The sequence below is a fragment of the Felis catus genome, chromosome F1, assembly GCF_018350175.1.
Source record: "Felis catus isolate Fca126 chromosome F1, F.catus_Fca126_mat1.0, whole genome shotgun sequence".
Classification (NCBI taxonomy): Eukaryota; Metazoa; Chordata; class Mammalia; order Carnivora; family Felidae; genus Felis; species Felis catus.
Window position 1 is genome coordinate 22,027,277 of NC_058384.1, and position 16,059 is coordinate 22,043,335.

A 16,059-nucleotide genomic window follows, 5' to 3' on the forward strand; every position below is an offset into this window, starting at 1 on the left:
AGGCTAATCGTGCTTTTTCAACAACAGAGTAATTCTACTTTATTAAACACCTGTAATAATGAAATGTTCTATTCTTACTCTGCTAAAATTATGGAAGCCTTTTATATTTTTTAAGACATTAGAGATGTTTTCTGTAGGATTCTCTAGTGGATGATGAATAGCCAAATCCCGCTGGGCTTCTCTTCAAATTAAAATAACAGTCTCTTTGTAATAGAACTCTTTTAAATTTGTCACAGTCATTCCTTGTCAGTCAGGTTCTGATATTCTGTCTAGAAATGGTAACATTGTTTGACCATAGAGAAGAACTCCTTTTTTATAACATTTCATAATTTGGCAAATATTTATGTACATTATTTTGTTAACTGTTCTTTGCCAATTGGAAGTACCAAGGAAATTCACAAATATCTTCCCTTTTAAGGTTCCTTTTTATTAGATAATGATTAAAAAACTTTCTGATAATTTTGCTTTTAGGGTGCAACTATTAATATTACTGAGAAGTAGTCAGAGTTTATTAAACAAATTTTATTGAGAAAATTCAGTTAAATCCATTTGTATCTGCTGTTCTAAACTGATCAGTTTCTTTTTTTTTTTTTTTTCCTGGAGATTAGTATAAATAAATAGGGTCCTTAATTCAAACTTAAAATTTTGTTGCTGTTGCTATTACAGTTTAGTTGTCAGTTTAAATCAGGGTATATTATATTTAATGGTCTCTTTCTCCTGCGTTATATGACATCTGTCAGTCTTGCCTTGACAGAATATTGGCATTTAAAATCTGCACACACACACACCCCCAACCCCATTGTTTGAAAAGAAGTCCCTTGGATATAATTACATCATCTTGAGTTTCTCACTGTTGAGAGTGTTTTGCCTGGAGCTTATTGTCTGAAGAGGATAGTGAAGTAGAGGGGCAGATGTTCATTGTGGAAAAAACCTATTTGTTTTTCACTAATGTGCAGGTATAACAATAAAAATCCTTTACATACTTTTTTAAAACTAGTTAAAGAATTTATAGATAATTTCTGTATCTTCTTTATAGTAGAATCTTTTGTCCATAACCAATATCATGTGTCCTCAAGTCTAGATTCTGTGACGTTCATTTGTTAGATACTTAAGAGTTTTATAACCAAATTGCTTCTTCCTTGGCATCGTAGTTAATCCCATTTTAAACTCAGCAGATTTGTATCATTTCCATCTCATGAGTATTTGCCTTCTTCATTTTGTCACATACTTGTTTCTACAGAAAATGGTTTATGCGTACCTTTAGGGCAGTGCATTCAGGTACTTGAAACCACAGGATAAATATGAGCCATCTTTCACTTGGATAGTATTTAAAACATTATTATGTAAAAAAAAACTCATCAAGAGGCAAAATTTGTATGGATTTGAGATAAAGCATAAGATTTCAACAAATTTTGTGCTTTTTTCAGGCTCGTTAAAAGTATGCCCCTAAATCCCTAGTGATATTGTGATGCGAAACTTAGCAAGACACTGCTTATACTATTTTTTTTTAACAGCCTTGAAACATAGGCTGTTGCTTCTTTAGAATTAATTCCTGGTGCCTTTTTTATACAAGTCTTATGCATCCCTTACCCAACATTTACTTTTGATATGTATTCGCAGATAAGTAACGTATTAATGCTTAGCATTATAATACAGTCCTTTGTTTTCATCTCGGTAACACAGCTTTTGAGAGTATTTGTGTGATGTTATTTGATATACACTATTAATTTCATGTGGCTGTATAATTGTAATTTACGGTTAATTCGGAGTGGCAAATTCTTCATTGTTTGCATTAGCATAATGATACGCAGTACTTGAGATATTAAGAAGTGTATGTGTTCATATTTGTAGAGAAGTAACTGTTTAGAAACTACTATTTTATACAGAAGTAGTTGAGCACTGTGTATTTTTATTGTTCATATAACTACTTTATTGGTATAGATCTTAGAAGGGAATACAGAATTTTCATTAGAATTTATGTTTTAAAGGAGATTCAACGATTGCAGGAGGACACTGATAAAGCTAACAAACATTCATCTGTGCTTGAAAGAGACAATCAAAGAATGGAAATACAAATAAAAGATCTTTCACAACAGGTTAGAATTTTTTGTTTTTTTTCTCTTTTTTTTTCTGTATAGACTGCCCAGTAGTGATCGAATCTGCAGGTATCTAAGATAGAACTACTGCATCTGAAGTTCTCATCAGTTAGGGATACTACTCTAACAGAATTTATAGGCTAGTCATTGTTTTTTTGTTTTTTCATCACCCTTCCCATTTATATTTTAAGTACTTGATAAATTTTCAAATTGCAAGTACCGATTGTAATAAATGAAATAATTCAAGGGTAAGTAAAAGTTTCTGCCTCCTACTCAAGTCCCAGAATATAACCAGTGCTAACAGACTAGTTCTTTCACGTCTTTTTTCATATATATGCAGACACATGTGAACATTCATGAACATGTATAAGCATTCCTTGTTTTTTGTTTTTTGTTTTTTTAATTTATTTTGAGAGAGCACAAGTATGAGCATGGGAGGGGTAGAGAGAGAGGGAGAGAGAGAATCCCAAGCAGGCTCCGCATTGTCAGTGCGGGGCTTGAACTCGGTGAACTGTAAGCCTAGGACCTGAGTCTGAGTCAGAATCAGAAGTTGGATGCTTAACTGACTGAGCCACCCAGGTGCGTCCCCCCCCACCTCTTGTTTTTATTGAAATAAAACCATGCTATATGCATTACTCTGGGACTTTTTTTTTCCAACTGAGTAAGTCAAGAATGTAGATCTATCTTGTTCATATATTTTATCCTCAATTTTATGTGTAGGTTTATGCACATACATGAAAACCTCATATGAATGGAATTAAAATCTATTTTTCATGCTGTCCTTCTTCCGCACCATACAATATATATATAAACATGCAAGTGCAAGCATACACACACACAGGTATATATTTCTTTGTGTTTTATTTGGCCACTGTTTTACAAAAATGGGACCATCCTTCTAGAATTGTGAATTGGTGATTTAAAAAAAACAACAGCTTTCATTGACACTTTTATAGAAATGAAAAATAGTTTTTCCCATTAAAATTTAAGTTTTAATATCCAAAACAATCTTGATATTAAGATAATTTAATATTGATGGCTTTCATAAAGTAATATTTTCATTTGAAAATTTTTATTCTAAACACTTCCAGAATCAAAGTCAATGCTATTTGATAATATATTAAAATTTTGTTTTTAGATTAGAGTGCTTTTGATGGAACTTGAGGAAGCAAGGGGTAATCATGTAATTCGTGATGAGGAAGTGAGCTCTGCTGATATAAGTAGTTCATCTGAAGTAATATCACAGCATCTAGTGTCTTATAGAAATATTGAAGAACTTCAACAGCAAAATCAACGTCTCTTAGTGGCCCTTAGGGAACTTGGGGAAACCAGAGAAAGAGAGGAACAAGAAACAACTTCATCCAAGTAAGCAACTGATTACCTCAGTTTGTTTAGCAAAAATATTTATTAAAAAGTTCTTACGTGTCCCTAATAGTGTTGTAAACTGGGAATATGATGACTTAACAGAAAAAAGAATTGAGCAACAATACAAAAAAAATTTTTTTTTACTCTTAGGGATCTCAATTTGTGGATGAGATTGATGGTAAGATAGAATAAGGTATATAAATAAGTAGGATAATTTTAGTACCATGTGTTCAGTGCTGTAATGGCTAGAAGTCTGTCTTTGAGAGTGTAGAGGTGGAGGACCTAGCCTAGGTTTAAGGAAACAGACCAGGCTTCATGGAGAAGGTAATGTAGGAATTACTCAAGCAGAGTAATGAATTTTTTACAAAAATGTGTTTGGTGCCAGAGAAAGAGCAGTGGCTAAGAAGACTGAGATTTGGACTGAGTGGAATTGGTTTGATTTTTGCAAACAGATTTTTCAGGTGACATTGGTGAGTACCTGAGTACTGTATGGTGGAGGTTTTTAAAGTGGTTCTTAAAATACCAGCAGAAGAAGGAAAGGATAAGAGAGACAAAACATTATGCTTAATGATAGATGGTAAAATGCTTATTAATTTATAGTTTATTGAAATACAGTAGAATTTATAGTAGATATTATAACTCAATCTCAGTCATGTGAAATAGACTGATTTCTTTTCCTACAGAATCACTGAGCTGCAGCTAAAACTTGAGAATGCCCTCACTGAATTAGAACAACTCCGGGAGTCACGACAACATCAAATGCAGCTTGTTGATTCTATAGTTCGTCAGCGTGATATGTACCGTATTTTGTTGTCACAAACAACAGGAGTTGCCATTCCTTTACAAGGTAGGTTTTTACATATTATCCTAAAAAATTCCAAGTAATTTTGGGAAGTATTTTTTAAATGTATATTATAGAATAGATTTTGCAACATAAGCAGTGTTTACTGATGGTAGCTTCAAATTTATCTACTATATGTGATTGATCGATCATGACATCACCAATCCTAAAACATATAATCGTTTTAGGTATGACTAAGAAAGAAGAAATTCTGACCATTGTTGACAAGTGTGCATCTTAGAATCCATGAATTACTATATTTGTCTATTTTTAAGTATAGTTGACACACAATATACTATTAATTTCAGGTGTACCTCATAATGATTTGACATTGCCATACAACATGAAATGACTCCCACATTCTATAAGTCTAGTTACCTTCTGTCACCATACAGAGTTAACTCACTATCACTGACCATATTCCCATACTATACTTTACATCTCCATGACCTTTTAGTTATGTCTTGTTTCACCATTTCATTTGCAAATATTGTCTCTAACCAGAAACTGAAAGTGATCATGGTAGATTGTTCATTAGATTCTTTCTTTCATAATCTCTGTAATCTTACTGTTTCATTTAAATAAGTCGAGCTTGTTTATTTTGGCAATGCCATATGTACAAAGAGATGTTACATTATTACTTTTACATTTCTGAAGCTTCAAGTTTAGATGATATTTCTCTTGCATCAACTCCGAAACGTTCAAGTACATCACAGACTGCTTCCACTCCTGCTCCGGTACCTGTAATTGAGTCAGCAGAGGCTATAGAAGCAAAGGCTGCTCTTAAACAGGTAAGAACACACCATGACACTTTTATCTTGGTTAGAATCTTTGAGAACACAGGTGCTCATCTTTTAATAATTTCATCAATATTCAGTTGCAGGAAATTTTTGAGAATTACAAAAAAGAAAAGGCAGATAATGAAAAAATACAAAATGAGCAGCTTGAGAAACTTCAGGATCAAATTACAGATTTGCGATCACAAAACACCAAAATATCTACACAACTAGATTTTGCTTCTAAACGGTAAGTGTTCTTTTATTCATAAGTTAATAGTCTTAGTAAAAATAGTCTGAACTTCAATATTCAGTTGAATCCAGTTCAAGGATTAGTTTGCAAAAGTTTACTCATTTGTGGACTATAATCCAGGGCTGTAGGGGTTCATTTTTGAATATTGATTAATGATTCTCTTGGGCATTTCCTAAGTAGGCCAGGTAGTTTTTTAATAAGTTGAAATTGAGGGGCGCCTGGGTGGCGCAGTCGGTTAAGCGTCCGACTTCAGCCAGGTCACGATCTCGCGGTCCGTGAGTTTGAGCCCCGCGTCGGGCTCTGGGCTGATGGCTCAGAGCCTGGAGCCTGTTTCCGATTCTGTGTCTCCCTCTCTCTCTGCCCCTCCCCCATTCATGCTCTGTCTCTCTCTGTCCCAAAAATAAATAAAAAACGTTGAAAAAAAAAAATTAAAAAAAAAAAGTTGAAATTGATGTGAAGAATGTTGCTGGTTTTCCTTCCTGAGATTGAACAATCTACTGTTTCTATAGGACTTAATTATTTCATAAATGCATAAGAGGATGAGAAGAATGTGAGCAAATTTTATTCAGCCTTTTCTAGGTAGAAGAGAAGCAAGCACTAGACAGTTAATTTTGAGAAAATTCACTTTCTTGGTCATTTATAAAAGTAATAGTAAACCTCATTTTATAGTTTTAGTAGGTCTGTCAAATACTTGTTAGTTTAGTAAGTTAGGATGAAATGTATTTCTGTATACTACATGATAAAACTAGGTTTTTGTAAGCATATGGCAGGTTGTTTCCTCCATACAGTCCCAACAGTTTGATACCCCAGATATAAGCACCTTTTTTCCCCTATGTTGATAACTGTAGCCAGCCATTTGTAGGCTTTCAAGCACATAATAGAATTATAGAGGAAAAAAGGATCTGCAAAACTCCAACCATGCATAAATAAATTGTGTTCTGTATCGTGGTGGGTGTTTCATGTATCAACATTATATTGGTGCTATTTTGAATGTGATCAAAATTCTTAGCTTAAAAAGAATCAAAATCTAGCTTAAAAAGTTTTTCTGCATGAAATGAGAACTTAAAGTTTACTTAGAATTTGAATTTAACTGTTAAATTTGGAGTTGAAGGTTTTACATTATTACACAAGGTACTTTTTTTCATATTGTTAATCGTGTGAAATTAGTCTGTTGTAAAGTTCTTCAAGGAATAAGCTAGGATTCAGTATTTCAGTTGCTAATGGAATTCTTTTCTCTCACATAAGCTATGAAATGTTACAAGATAATGTTGAAGGATATCGTCGAGAAATAACATCCCTACATGAGAGAAATCAGAAACTTACTGCAACAACTCAAAAGCAGGAACAGATTATCAATACAATGACGCAAGATTTGAGAGGAGCAAATGAAAAGCTGGCTGTTGCAGAAGTGAGACCAATTTCCCTCATCTGATTTGCATTGTAAATTGCATTTGGCATGTGTTCTTTAGTTATTACTTTGATTCCACTGGTTGATATGATACAGGTGTTTGAGAGGTTTATGGATTTCAAGTCTACTTATTTATTAGAGAGTGTACGTGCGCTCAGGGGAGGGGCAGAGAGAGGGAGAAAGAGAATCCCGAGCAGGCTCAATGCTGCCAGCATAGAGCCCCGTATGGGGCTCGAACCCACAAACTGAGATTATGACTCAAGCTGAAACCAAGAGTCACACGCCCAACTGACTGACACCCGGCTCCCTGATTTCAAATCCTTATTAGCATAGTTTCTAAATACCTAGTTGTGCATCAGTTTAGTGATTATTTCTATCAAAACTAAATGGGGAAAGAAATTTGTTTTTCTGGACTAAGTTTTCTTTACAGGTCTTCCATTTCATACTAAATTTGTAAATCACTGTTTCTCTAACAGACAAATGAATATTTCATTCATTCTTGCTCATTTGTGACAAAAATATAAAAATCTTATTAGCATTAAATTATATTTCTGAATTTCAACATGAATACAAATATCTACTAGAAATTGGCAGTACTTTCAACTATACTGGATTCTTGATGATGAATTTCTATTTAATGTTTTACTGTTCTGTAAAGTTGTCTCACAACTTTCTGATCATTGTGAGCTAGGTGCACTTGTCCCCCATTTTACTGGTTGAGAAACAGACTCAAAACTTAAATGATTTCCTGTTTGAGATAGTCGTAAGAGATGGGTTGGTTGGGACTTATACCTAGGTTTTCTAATTCTGTTGGCTACATCCCTTCATTTTTATGTTTCCACTCATTTGTGGGGAATGGACAGCATCACTTTTTCAAACTGGGAGAGTAAGTTTTATGATTGCTCATTTATGATTTATGGTGTAGTTATGAATACTTTGAGGATATTTGTTTTCAGAGCACCCTTCCAAATCTCCTGAGACTCAGAGTGTACTCTTTATGAGGCAGAAAAAATGGAAATAAATCCGTCATCATTCTCAAACCAGATACTTAGAAACCAAGCTTTGATTCTAAAACTTGCATAATTTAATAATATATAGGTATGAAGGTAGCAAAATTTTGCAATTTTGTTTTACTCTGATGTTTTAGATTTTTTTGTTGGCTGTTTCAAAGTCTGATTTGTTAAGAGAAATCATTAAGTATTTGTGGTAATTGCAAGATTTTTTCCTTTGGTCTATTGATATTCCCATAATTTTTGTTTCATATTTTAACACCTGAAAATTAAGAGTTATAAATTCTTATGTAATGAAGAAATGTCCTCGTCTCTAATTAGCATTAAGAAATAACAATGAGGGGGGTGCCTGAGTGGCTCAGTCGGTTGAGCAGCCGACTTCGGCTCGGGTCATGATCTCACGGTCCGTGGGTTCGAGCCCCGTGTCGTACTGTGTGCTGACAGCTCAGAGCCTGGAGCCTGTTTCAGATTCTGTCTCCCTGTCTCTGACCCTCCCCTGTTCATGCACTGTCTCTCTCTGTCTCAAAAATAAATAAACGTTTTAAAAAAAATTTTTTTTTTAAAAAAGAAATAACAATGAGGGATCTTTTAAATTTTTTCTTTTACTTGTATTTGCCTCAAGGTAAGAGCAGAAAACTTGAAAAAGGAAAAGGAGATGCTTAAATTGTCCGAAGTCCGCCTTTCTCAACAAAGAGAGTCTTTGTTAGCCGAACAAAGAGGGCAAAACTTGCTGCTGACTAATCTGCAAACGATTCAGGTAACCAAAAAAAAAAAAAAACCACCTGTAGAAAAAAATGTTCTAGTTAAATAAGTAGTTTTAACATTGCATCCTCTCAGGTTCTTAATTAGAACATTTTTCTGTCACTTTTGTCATGTATTATATAAATAAAACCTTGAAAGAGAACTGATTGAAACCATGCATTTAGCAGTTTTCACCCTCAAATCTATATTTACAGAGTCCTGTGCAGTTGAGTTGTTTACAAGATTAAATTTTTGTTTTTATTTTTTATTTTAAAACTTCAGGAGGTCTGAATGACTATTGCAATATGTCTCTTTTCCTTTATTAAGTAGATATTTTAATACAAAAAATGTCAGAAGACTTTTTTGGTAAATGTTCTAGATTTTAATTTCTTCATGTAGAAATGGGTTGTAATGCTCTATAGCCTTTCATTTTCTCTGTATTACTTTTTTAATTTCTTAAGCATAACCAAAAAATCTTTTTTTACCTTAGGGAATATTAGAGCGATCTGAAACGGAAACCAAACAAAGGCTTAGTGGCCAGATAGAAAAACTGGAACATGAGATATCTCATCTAAAGAAGAAGTTGGAAAATGAGGTGGAACAAAGGCATACACTTACTAGAAATCTAGATGTGAGTCTGTTAGTGTTATGAATTTCTATAGATTGTTTATTTCTGGAAATGAAGCTGGTATGTAGGTAAACTGCCATTTCCTGTTGAAGCATGGTTTTGAAGAAGCTGTTAGTTTTCCTTGCCTCCTGTGTGCCTAATAATTTTTGGTTGGGTGCTATATATTTTGAGTTTTATCCTATTGGGTGCTGGATATTTTTATATTCCTATAAATCCCGTGTTTTTTTCTGGGATGCAGCAATTGAAAATAATTTGCTTCTCTTGAGGGTTGCTTTTTATGATTTTTTAGGCAGGTCCAAAGCAGTGCTCAGTCTGTAACTAATTATTCCCCACTATTGAGGCAAGACTTTCCTGTATACTAGTCCCAGTGTCCAGTGAATTATGAGTTTTTTGATTCTGGCTGCTGGTAATTGGCATTATTCCTGACTCTCTGTGAACACCAGACACTCTTCACTCAGTCTCTTTGGATGATTCTTAAGCCTGTCTGGGGTAATTTCACATGTATGTACTGATGACTATTTTGTTGAATATTCAACAGGGATCCTCTGCAAATCTCTTGGGTACTCTATCAGTGCAGCTCTCTGTGATAGTCTATCTTAGGAATTAGGAACTAATTTAGTCTTTCTGTACTCTCATTTATGTGTTCTCAGTTCAAGGAGTCTGCTTGCTTCTGCCTTATTTCCCTTTCCCTCTGTCAAAGCCTAAACACACAGGAAGCTAGGGAAATTACAGGGCTTCCTTCTTTTGTTTCCTGTCTCAGGTATCATAGTTCTTTTTTTCAGTTATTTCAGATGGGAGGATGTATCTGATTTCTGTTACTCTATCTTGGCCAGAGTTTAAAGTGTTTTAAAATGATAAAGTGAACCTCTAGTTGCTTACCTGAAAGATAGTGTTTGTGGGGTTAATGTATCTTTTCTTCTTAGGTTCAACTTTTGGATACAAAAAGACAACTGGATACTGAGACAAATCTTCATCATAACACAAAAGAACTATTAAAAAATGCTCAAAAGGAAATTGCTACATTAAAACAGCACCTCAGTAATATGGAAGTTCAGCTTGCTTCTCAGTCCTCACAGAGAACTGGCAAAGGTAAATACACTAATAAATAAGTAAAGTGATAACAAAGTACTTTTTGAGGCTCATAACATACGCTGTAAATAAATAACCTATGTTCTTTTTGGATAATAGCAAAAGAGGAAAAAAAAAAACCTTTTACTCTTCATATAGAAAAGCTGTTTTAGGCTTAAATTAATAAATTTGCAGACTCAGAAGACTGGAAATAGTTCTGCATGGCACCTCACCAGTTTTCCAGTTGTTGAAACCATTTATTGATACTTGTAAAATGTTTCTTTTGAGGAGGATTAATACTTAAATCTTTAACTCTCCCTTGTTGAATCTGTAGTAAGGGTCACTTGCAGAAATAATTCATTTGTTTGGTCTCTTTTAGAGTACTATTCATAATCATTGCTCATTGATAACCTTAGGTAAAAGATTTGTTTCATTAGATTTTGCTTCTTTTTGTGAATGTACCATTTCAAATGCAAAGCCTTTGGTCCAGGTAATCTTAAGAAGAACATAATATATGTACATGTGTAAATATATGATACATAAGTGGATGTGTAATTATCCAATAATAGTCCATATTGATACATCACATGGTAAGAAAACATCCTTTTTAATCTGTAGTTTCTTCCTTTTCCATGGATTTTAGAATGAAAATTGGACTAAATAATTTAAGATTTAGTGTTTTAGAGTAAACAATGTTAAAAAAGTAAATTAGTAACCTGGTAATACCTTCAAGTAGCTTCCTCAATTTAGCTCAAATGTTTATTCTTCTCTTTTAAATATCTTCATTGTAATATTTGTAATGGCAGATTTCAAATATTTGATTTTTTGAAGAAATAATATTCTGGAGAAATACCTGTTTTTATTTTGGTATTTAGTGTGTGTTCAAATATACTTTCAAGATAAGTACTTTTACATTTGAGCCTTAATCCTAATTTCACAAACTCTCTGATAACAGCCATTTAAAATGTTAGTTTTAAGAGAGCTCTTAAATCTTTTAGGTCAGCCTAGCAACAAAGAAGATGTGGATGATCTTCTGAGTCAGCTAAGGCAAGCAGAAGAGCAGGTGAATGATTTGAAGGAGAGACTCAAAACAAGTACTAGTAATGTGGAACAGTATCGAGCAATGGTTACTAGTTTAGAAGAATCTCTTAACAAGGAGAAACAGGTATATTCAATTTTAAATTTAATTTAAATGCACTTTTTTTTTTTTAATGTTTATTTATTTTTGAGAGGGAGATAAGAGTATGAGCAGGGAAAGGAGAGAGAGGCGGAGGGGAGACACAGAATCTGAAGCAGGCTCCAGGCCCTGAGCTGTCAGCACAGAGCCCAACATGGAGCTCGAACTCACAAACCATGAGATCATGACCTCAGCCCAAGTTGGACGCTTAACCAACTGAGCCACCCAGATGCCTCTTAACTTTTTTTTTTTTAAATAAAAGCCTGCTGTGTGTAAGTACTATAGTAAATATGAGTTTGACGGATATCATTGTGTTTACCTTTTAAATCTGAAAAATACTTCAGTCTAATAAGCCAGATAAAACAAAACACACAAAATTCAAAACTGATTAGCATTGATATTTTTTTTAAGTTTTTTTTTAATCTTTATTTATTTTTGAGAGAGAAGAAAGAGAGAGAGAGAGCAAGGAGGGGCAGAGAGAGAGGGAGACACAGAATCAGAAGCAGGCTCCAGGCTCCAAGCTGTCAGCACAGAGCCTGACATGGGGCTCGAACCCATGAACTGTGAGATCATGACCTGAGCTGAAGTCGGATGCTTAACTGACTGAGCCACCAGGCACCCTGATAGATTTTTTTTTTTTTTAATACAAAGCAAATGTTAATTTTAGTACTTGTGAAGTTTAGACTTAGAGAAACTAATTGTATAATTTGATGTGTATAATTTTTGTATTCTATTACCTGGATGGTGGTAAAGGTGACAGAAGAAGTACGTAAGAATATTGAAGTTCGTTTAAAAGAGTCAGCTGAGTTTCAGACACAGTTGGAAAAGAAGTTGATGGAAGTAGAGAAGGAAAAACAGGAACTTCAGGATGATAAGAGAAAAGCCATAGAAAGTATGGAACAACAGGTAAATTAGATTATTAGCCATATCAATCTTTGTGTGTGTGTGTGTGTGTGTAAGGATTTGTATTAAGTAGCTTATTAGTTACCATCCAGTTCATTTCAACTGATACTGAATGGACACATATTTAACAATTTTAGTTGTATGCTTTACACTGCTTTGTAGGTCCGTATGTGTTTCCTTTTGAGTATTTTAGACTACTTTATGGTAGTAGATATCAGTGCTGTTTTTTATAAGCCTCTCTGCCTGAGCATTAACTTTTGCAGATGTTACTAAGGAGTGAACATAAGCCTGTGAAATTTGTCCAGTATTACCTCAAGTTATCTTTTAAACTTAGTAAGTCTGTTTGGGCCAGTAGGATTTTAAAAATTTGTCTTTAAAATAACCCTGGTTATTTTATTAATTATTACAATAATTGTCTTGCAGTTAACCCCGGTTTTAATTAATGTTCTTCTGATTTAGTTATCTGAGTTAAAGAAAACACTTAACAGCGTTCAGAATGAAGTACAAGAAGCTCTTCAGAGAGCAAGCACAGCTTTGAGTAATGAACAGCAAGCCAGACGTGACTGTCAGGAACAAGTAAGTGTTGATCATGTAGCCAGTTATTGAGAAATGAGGTTTGATCCTAGGGAGCAGTTCTTGGAGTATCTTACTGCATCTTGAGGATTGATAAACCGTACAGAAATACAGTTATTTTCACAATTGTGGAACTTGCACTAAGATCAGCTGAAAAGTGTATGTGAAGACTAAAAGCAAATAGTGCAGTAACCATTAACAAAGCAACCTTGACAAATGGGGAAAAATATAAAAGTACCAGTAATAGTAAAACTGAAATAGAACGGGAAGACATGTAATGTTCTCATCTTTGAGTGGTATATGAATAGTCATTTGATTATAGTTCTTTATCGCTTATATATATGGTACGTACATGTATGAAGATTACATCAGAAGTGGAATACAGGGGAAAATACTTCAAAGGTAAATTAGACAAAAATTATCCTTGGCTTATTGCCAAACAGTGTAACATTGCAAATTAAAATAAAAGAATGTATCAATAATTCAATATTCAAATAAATTATTCTTATTTCCTTTTGTTTACTTTAAGTTTGTGTTTATGTATGTGTATGCACATGTATTTTACATATCGGAGTTGTTCTTAGCTTTTATTTTATAAAGCCTGTTGCAAATTTTTGTATCATCTTCATAAGTTTCATTTTGAACAGTTCTTTCATATTTCTTCCTTGTTTTGAGTTTTTTTTTTGTTATGGTGGTTGTTTTTTCTCCAAATTTTTATTTAAATTCCAATTATTAACATATAGTGTAATATTAATTTCAGGTGTAGAATTTAGTGATTCGTCACTTCCATACAACACCCAGTGCTCATCCCAACAAGTGCTCTCTTTAGAGCATTACCCATCTAGCCCATCCCCCACCCCTACCTCCTTCCATCAACCCTCAGTTTATTCCCTATAGTTAAGAGTCTGTTTCTTGGTTTTCCTCCTTTTTTGCCTCCTGTGTTCATTTGTTTTGTTTCTTGAATTCCACATATGAGTGAAATCATATGGTATCTGTCTTCTTCTGACTCTTTCACTTCGCATGATAATTTCTAGCTCCACCCACATCATTGCAAATGGCAAGACTTCATTCTTTTTTGTGGTTAATATTCCATCATGCGCACGCGGACACACACACACACACCCCCCACCTTTTCTTTATCCATTTATCAGTCAATGGACATTTGGGCCCTTTCTGTAATTTGGCTATCATTGAAAATGCTGCTATAAATATTGGGGTGCATGTGTCCCTTCAGATCATTATTTTTATATCTGTAGATACAAAAGGTATTTATAAATATCTTGTAGTGGTGTAATTACTAGGTCATAGGGTTGTTCTTTTTTAACTTTTAAGGAACCTGTACATTTTTCCAGAATGGCAGAATGGTTGTACTTTTCCATCAGCAGTGTAAAAGGGTTCCTTTCTCCTCATCCTCGCCAACCCTGTTGTTTCCTATGGTGTTAATTCTAGCCATTCTGACTGGTGTGAGGTGATAGCTCATTGTAGATTGGGGTGTTTTGTTTTGTTTTGTTTTGTTTTTGAGACCGAGAGAGAGCACGCAAGCCAGGGAGAGGGGCATTGGGGAAGAGAGAGAATCCTAAGCAGGCTCCACACCCAGGACAGAGCTGGACAGCAGGGGTCAGTCTCAGGACTGTGAGATCTGGACCAGAGCCGAAATCAAGCACTTAACCTACTGAGCGACCCAGGCTCCCCATCACTGTAGTTTTGATTTGTATTTCCTTGATGACAGGTGACATTGAGCATCTTTTCATATGTCTGTTAGCCACCTGGCTGTCTTCTTTGGAAAGTGTCACTTCATGCCCATTTCTTCACTGGATTATTTGTTTTTTTTTGGATGTTGAGTTTGTTCTTTATATATTTTGGATACTAACGCTTTATCAGATACGTTCTTTGCAAGTATCTTCTCTCATTTTGTAGATTACCTTTTAGTTTTGTTTATTGTTTACTTCATCGTGCAGAAACTTTGTATTTTGATGAAATCTGAAAAGTTTATTTTTGTTTCTGTCTCCTTTGCCTCAGGAGACATATCTAGTAAGAAATTGTTACAGCCAATGTCAGAAGAGGTTACTGCCTGTTCCTTTAGGATTTTGATGGTTTCTGGTCTCACATTTAGGCCTTTTATCCAGTTTATTTTTGTGTTTGGCATTAAGAAAATGGTCTAGTTTCATTGTTTTGCGAGTTGCTGTCCAGTTTTCCCAACACCATTTGTTGAAGAGACTTTTTTCCTTAGGATATTCTGTCTTACCTACATCTGGGTTTTATTCAGTTCTGTTGACCTATGTGTCTGTTTTTGTGCCAGTACCATTATGTCTTGATGACTATAGCTTGAAATCCAGAAACGTGATACCTCCAGCTTTGCTTTTCTTTTTCAAGATTGCCTTGGCTGTTTGGGGTCTTTTTTAGTTCCATACAAATTTTGGGGTTATTTGTTCTAGATCTGTGAAAAATGCTGCTGGTATTTTGATAGGGATTGCATTAAATGTATAGGTTACTTTGGATAGTATAGACATTTTAACAATATTTGGTTTTCTAGTCCGTGAGTGTGGAATGTTTTTTCTTTTTGCTGTCTTCTGTTTCTTTCATCAGTGTTGTGTGGTTTTCTTGTTTTCACAGTACAGATCTTTTACCTCTTTGGTTAGGCTTATTACTAGATATCTCAAGGTTTTTGGTATAGTTGTAAATGAGAATGATTCCTTGATTGCTCTTTCTGTTGCTTCATTATTGGTGTATAAAAATACAACAGATTTCTGTACATTGATTTTGTATCCTGAAACTTTACTGAATTTGTGTACCAGTTCTAGCAATTTTTGGGTGGAGTCTTTTGGGTTTTCTATATAAAGTATCATGTCATCTGCAAATAGTGAAAGTTTGACTTACTCCTTGCCAATTTGGATGCTTTTTATTTCTTTTTGTTGTCTGATTGCTGTGGCTGGGACTTCCAATACTATATGTTAAGTAACAGTGGTGAGAATGGACATCCGTGTCTTGTTCCTGACCATAGAGGAAAAGCTCTGTTTTTCCCCATTGAGGATGATATTAGCTGTGGTTTTCGTATATGGCCTTTGTTACGTTGAAGTATGTTCTCTCTGTCCTTACTTTGTGGAGGGTTTTTATCATGAATGGATGTTATACTTCATCATATGCTTTTTCTGCATCTGTTGAAAGGAGCATATGGTTTTTACCCTTTTATTAATGTGGTGTATCACATTGATTGATTTGC

At 34.4% G+C, this 16,059-nt stretch overlaps 1 protein-coding gene across 2 annotated transcripts in view; it reads left to right on the forward strand.

The window, feature by feature from the left end:
- The window catches only part of TPR (translocated promoter region, nuclear basket protein), a 65,513-nt gene that overhangs the window by 12,213 nt on the left and 37,241 nt on the right, over positions 1–16,059 (forward strand). For both annotated transcript variants that reach the window (XM_011291010.4, XM_019821720.3), the window contains 12 exons: positions 1,989–2,096; positions 3,235–3,461; positions 4,145–4,308; positions 4,960–5,093; positions 5,180–5,328; positions 6,577–6,739; positions 8,372–8,506; positions 8,981–9,121; positions 10,042–10,207; positions 11,185–11,351; positions 12,117–12,269; positions 12,726–12,842. In XM_011291010.4, coding sequence (XP_011289312.2) covers positions 1,989–2,096; positions 3,235–3,461; positions 4,145–4,308; positions 4,960–5,093; positions 5,180–5,328; positions 6,577–6,739; positions 8,372–8,506; positions 8,981–9,121; positions 10,042–10,207; positions 11,185–11,351; positions 12,117–12,269; positions 12,726–12,842 — 1,824 coding nt within the window. The remainder of the gene's footprint in view (positions 1–1,988; positions 2,097–3,234; positions 3,462–4,144; positions 4,309–4,959; positions 5,094–5,179; positions 5,329–6,576; positions 6,740–8,371; positions 8,507–8,980; positions 9,122–10,041; positions 10,208–11,184; positions 11,352–12,116; positions 12,270–12,725; positions 12,843–16,059) is intronic.